Source organism: Lactuca virosa, chromosome 5, assembly GCF_052849685.1.
Source record: "Lactuca virosa cultivar CGN04683 chromosome 5, Lactuca_virosa_CGN04683_v6, whole genome shotgun sequence".
NCBI lineage: Eukaryota > Viridiplantae > Streptophyta > Magnoliopsida > Asterales > Asteraceae > Lactuca > Lactuca virosa.
In genome coordinates, this window is record NC_136430.1 from 198,364,275 (window position 1) to 198,370,462 (window position 6,188).

Below are 6,188 nucleotides of genomic sequence, written 5' to 3' on the forward strand. Positions count from 1 at the left end.
AGACGAATGGTATTTCGTTCTGAAGATATGACAAGTGTTGTTATATTATGTATTTAAACAATAGATATTTTGTACCTATTCTTATAAGAACATGTAACAGTTGAAATTTATGAATAAATTTATATTTACTTATCGTTTAATGGATGTTCACATTCATGATCTGAAACGATGTATTCTGTGTTAAGAATATTTTCTCATAATTTCATTTATGAAGTAAATCTATAAGTTTTCATTAAATTGATAGTTTTGATCATAACACCTAAATAATCAAATGATATTTGATTGAAACTTATCTATGTCATTATCATAATAACTATATAAATATGAAACACATATACCAACTTCAAAAGGATGAAAATTTGAAGGCAGGTGAGCTTAATTCATTTGATACATATGAATCCTATTTATATGGGAAGATGATTCGCAAGTGTCTTCATATATTAGTAGTTAAAGTAAAAAAAATGACAAAGAATTATACATAAGTGATGTATGTAATCTTTTCAATACATGAATAGATTTGGTGACGGATACTTAGTCAATTTCACTGACGAGTTTATTCATTATTGTTGAAATTTTTTATTTGCTCAAATTGTTTCATAATGAAGATTGAAATACAACTTAATGAGACCATCATTAACCTTTCGTTGTGATAAAGAAAATGAGTTTTGTAAAGCAAGTCTTCTTGGAACATGTTAAGATTTGTGGAATCGATTCATGACTCACTCCATCAAAAACACTCGCTCGTCATTTGTACGGTTTTTGTGGCACGGGATCACCTGGTCGCTTGGATTAGTCTTATGATGCTTGAGGTAGCCTTCGTATTCTCTAGTGGGATAGGATCACCTAGCCACTAGCTGAATGTCGATAGTACAAGTTTTTGAATAGGATAACATGGACCTTTCAGTCTCTTATATGATGTTTTTAAAGAACTAATTACTTTATAAAATTTTGGAGTTGTGATTACTGCAACAAATATATATTGGATATATATATTTCCAACCAAACAAGTAGATTAAATACTTTTATTAGACGAAGGATGTAATGGTTTATCCTTATCTAAAAGGTATTGAGTTATGAAGCTTATGTTAGATAATAAGATTAACCACTCTAGTATCTACTAATTGCATTTATGTAAACTATCATAAATGATTGTTTAGGATGAATTTTCTACAATCCCACTGATTATCATTCCAGAAGACATGTACTTAGAAAGTTCCCTTTCTAAGTGGGAGCAATATGAAACTTTAACAACTAAAGAACCATAAGCTAAATGCATGATAGTTTGGAACTAGCAAGTTTTCAACTCTTGCTGAATCTGCTCAATAGTTGATCAGAAACTAATGAAACACATAGATATGCATTCATGTATGATTATCAAGTATGGGTTTGATTAATCTTCCTCAATATATTACGAATATAAAGAGTACGTAGTTTTCAAAGGAGAAAACATACATGAATGAAAATCTTTCTAGATTTAAGCTAATATCTCAAAATAAGAATTTTCTTTCTTATAAGTTAATTGCATAGTGTGATTTAATTATAAATCAAGATGACTCTTATGTTTTTCTACAAAGCTAGGGGAGCGTAGTAACATTCCTAGTCTTATATGTAGTCAACATACTAATTCTTGGAATAAAGATCTATATAGATAGATCATGACAACTTAAAGGATTAAGTAAAATTACATTAATTGTCAAGGATCTTAAAGAGCTTAAGATATAAGACTCTAAGAGAGTTTATCTAGTCAATGCCACATGACATGATTTTGAGTGTCCCTCAAAATCCTAGTACAATGTTTTGAACTAGATAATATGATTGTATTACATATGTTGTTGCAATTGGATTAATCTTGTATGTCATGATTATGCATGAAGGTCAGATATGTCGTATGTTTAGAGCATATCGAATGATACTAGTATAATCCGAGAATAAGTCATGGTATCACTTATATGAACATTCTAAAGTACTTGCAAGAACTAGAGAAATATTCCTAATTTGTGGAGTATTTGAAAGAAAGCTATGTTTAAGTTGTTACACATGTGCTAAACTTCCAAATAGATTGAGATGACTCTCAATCACAATTGGGCGTGTCCTCATTTTAAATGAAGATAAATTGCATGGATAGTAGTTACATGTAGATTTTAATTACAGTTACACATCAGAGTTAGAGTACATCATTGTTCAGGGAACCACATACTAAGATGCTTAATGTATAGTTCATTATGACTATGAGTAATCCCATTACATAAGTATTAGTATCTAATTAATATTTAAGCATCTAATATATTCTCAATAGTTTTCTCTCTCTCTCTCTCTCTCTATATATATATATATATATATATATATATATATATATATATATATATATATATATATATATATATAACTGAAAATGTTTGTATTCGCAAAGTTTATACAAATCAAGTTTGTCAAAACTACTTAACAAAGCTCCTTCATTAGCTAAAGCATGAAAGTCAAGTTGCTATTATAGGGCCTTATTGATATAAGTAGATGTATTTGATTGAAATTTAGTATTTGGATATTGTAACAGTACAAGCAACATATATTATAATGAGTTAATATATTGGATATAGTCTTTCATTAAATAATTGTTGTGTTCTATATTAGCATGTTTAATCATTGAATAATTGGGTTATTTTAAATGTCCATAGTCGTTCATAGTTGTGGAAGCATCTATGAGGTAAGACTAATATGAGTGGATTGGTTGATTTTCATGGAGATGAAAATAGAAAGAGTTGTTACCAACTTCAAAGGTACTTGATTAGGAGAATAAGTATTGGACCCGGCCCGCATCAAAATCACTTTATGGATCGTAGTCGAGTGATGTTTTGATCAAGGTTGTATCTTTATATTCTTAGACCTAAGATACATATTTAGGACTTGAAGTGTAGGAATTGTGGTGCTTTGACATGGTTTAACAATGTTCCGTAAAAGGCAGTCATAAGGGTCATCGTTGGGTATGACATGAACTACAATGATGGGCGTATGTAGTCGATATGTGATTTGTTCCTTTTATTCGTTAAGAGTTAGACATCTAAGGCCTTACTAAAAGTTGAACACCACATGAGATTGATCGTGATCCATATCTCATGTTCAACATGACATCTGAGACAAAAGAATAACTGATACCACACATTTAGTAACAATTGTAGCTTAAAGCTCCTAGAATTGGTTGTTGATAAAATGGCACCAAAAATTAAATATCATGCACGGCTGAATGCAGTTGCAGAAATCCTTCGGTTATGGAGTCGCCTTTAGGAACTTGATTTTCACCGCTTAGCTTGGGGGTTAAGCATATACAATTGGCATGTTATTTTCTAATGATTTATTGTTTTAGATGTTGTAACACATCTATAAATACAAGATAAACACACATATTTGGTGTGATGAAACGTAACTTCCCATGTCGAGCACAAACGACTTATTTTGACGTTATGGCTGGCAAGCTTTTTAAAAGCCACTACGACCATATATGGTTTCACTCTACTCGTAAAATGTGATGTATCTTGTCTTGTATCCACATATATTGTAGGAGGAAAAAATTATAACACGATAACAAATACATTAACTGTTGATATATTTACTTAGTTAGATAGATACAAGTATAATGAATCCAGACTTTTGCTATAGACACTATTCTTTTTTTCGTGACAAGAATAAAGGTACAAATAACATGATGTTTAGATGCAAAATATAACACTTGAAACTATAAAGGCTTGGTTTCCGGGATTTTGAGTATGTAATCTTATTATGCTGCAACAAGCTTCTGTATGTCCTTCTGCATAACAATTCGAAAATTAACTTTGTTTTTTGTCACAAAGATAGCTCAAAAGTTGATAATTTGTAACAGAAAGTGTTGTGTACCTCAATCTGGAGAGGGGAAGTAGTAGGAAGGTATCTTTCAACGACTTTTCCAGTTTTATCTACTAAAAACTTCTCAAAATTCCACTTCACCAAATCGCCTAATAATCCTCCTGTGCTTGATTTGAGAAACTGATAAATTGGGGCTGTGAATGGCCCGTTTACATCAACCTAAGGCATATAAGATATTACTCATTGACCAAAAGTAGACCAAAAACTTTACAAATACCTTAAACAACAATCAAATTTGCAAGAGAAAACTTATTGGGATCAAAATTGCAAAAATCAACTAGTCAGAAACCAAAAATGTAACTTTTTTATTTTTTAATTAAAATCGTGAATTTTTTTTAAAGGGGTTTTCTAATTAAACATCACATAAAAAGAAAATGGTATATTTTATGGTTTTTCAAATGGATAAGGAATGAAAATTAATAAAGTGGAAGGAATGACATTCCTTCAAAAATCTTCCATTCCATCGTACAAAACAAACTGTTTCTTTTTCATGCCACTGGAATAAACAATCCAGTTCTATCCAATTCACAAAAACATTACTTGAAGTCTAATCCCATTGTTCTAATTACATGAATAAGTTTGACTTCTGAGGTCAATTACACTTCTTCTAAAATCCAAAACTAAGGTGAATTTTGTTGTAAATGTAACACCAAAAAACTATCTTTGTTTATTGAATTTGTCGTACAATTTAGAGTAGTTGTCAATCTTTTATCAGAACTTAAAGAACCTACATGAATCTTGATCAAGAAGAATAGTTGTTTGACTTTGGAAGTCAAATCATATAGAGAATAAGTAGAGAAAACCCCAACAAACCTTATCAAAAATTGGGAACTCTGCTTTGAACCTTGTACAAGCAAATTGTTTAATCTGATCATTTGAACCAGGTTCTTGGAACCCAAACTGATTGCAGGGAAATGCCAGGATTTCAAGACCTACACATAAGGATTTACAGGTTAAAAACACAAAGCCATAGTAGACCTTATTACAACGATTTACAAGTTGGATGGAATTTTTATTCAACTATTATCAGAAAAACTAATACAATTAGCCTCGTATTTCATCGCTAACCTTGATCTCTGTACTTGTTATAGATTTGAGAGAGCTCTGAGTAGTTTGATGTCGTCAAACCACTGAAAACCCACGTCAATTCCAAGTCAGAAAGGCATAAATCACCTTAATTGCAGTAATATTATGAGAATCATAGAAGTAGAAACTACCATTGTGATGCAACATTAACGATTAACAAAACCTTTCCCTTGTATTTGGAAAGAGGAACCTCCTTTCGATCAATATCCTACATCATATAACAATATATCAACACAAATTTTACATGACTCAGTCCATTAAGCAAATACAGAAGGCTGCAATTAAGTGTACCTTTACAGTAAAATCATAGATACTCTTTCCTGTGGTGGCTGCAGCAAAAACCCCAAATTGAGATCGAGAATTCGACGAAACCCCAGAGAAAATCCCAGCTTTTAAAGCAAACCCATGTTGGAAAAACCCTGAATTTGATGACGCTAACAACGATTTAATGGAAGTAATTGTAGAACAGGAGGGAAGAGAGAGGCAAGACGGTTGATGGGTTCGGTTGGATTTAGAGAAATCGAAAAGTGGGTAAGTGAGATTTGAAGAGCAAGGCATGGATGCCATTGTTGAATGTATGATTACAGAAAATAAAAAGTTGTGATTATATGGAATTTTGAGAGTGGGAAAGATGGTTTTGATGTTTAAAAGGGAGTTTGGAGAAAGGGTTTACAATGGAAGTTAATGTTGTTTGCTTAGAAAATGTATGTAGGCACGGGGACACGAGATATCCATCTGTAATGAAAGGCACTCAAGAGTACACATTATCACGTTGGACATGCCAGATTGCCAGACTCCACGGCCTGATAAAAAAAAGAATCTTATATTCATTTTTTACCTTTTATCTTTTCAATTTTTCTCGTCATTTTTTTTTTTTTTGTTTAAAACGAAAAAATACATCTTAATTATCATCGTACAACGAATGAGAAGGCAAACGGGCAACAAGTTACGCCGCTAAACCTTTTTGTATGACAAAGCCAATTCTCTTGAAGACTACATTCATACATCTAGGGGATATAACATTGCTATGCATGATCCGTTGTACTCTACTAAGAAGCTCCACTGCATCCGGCACAAGGAAACCAAACGTATTAAATGCAAATGGTATGAACACGTATTGATTTTTCATGCACGATTTCTCATGTTTGGTGACCTTGCATGTGGCAGCTTTTAATACAGTCTGTCCCGTCGTGAAACCCCCGACTCTC

At 31.9% G+C, this 6,188-nt stretch overlaps 1 protein-coding gene across 1 annotated transcript; it reads right to left on the bottom strand.

Annotated features, from left to right (window-relative positions):
- Positions 1 to 3,563: 3,563 nt before the first annotated feature.
- LOC145115320 (putative phospholipid hydroperoxide glutathione peroxidase) lies at positions 3,564 to 5,716 on the bottom strand. The gene is made up of 6 exons (XM_079051592.1): positions 5,272 to 5,716; positions 5,112 to 5,188; positions 4,963 to 5,024; positions 4,708 to 4,826; positions 3,886 to 4,053; positions 3,564 to 3,799 (listed from the first exon to the last, which is right to left on the bottom strand). The coding sequence occupies exons 1-6, from the start codon at positions 5,545 to 5,547 to the stop codon at positions 3,770 to 3,772; spliced, it is 732 nt and encodes a 243-aa protein (XP_078907718.1). The 5' UTR covers positions 5,548 to 5,716; the 3' UTR covers positions 3,564 to 3,769.
- Between the last annotated feature and the right edge of the window lie 472 nt (positions 5,717 to 6,188).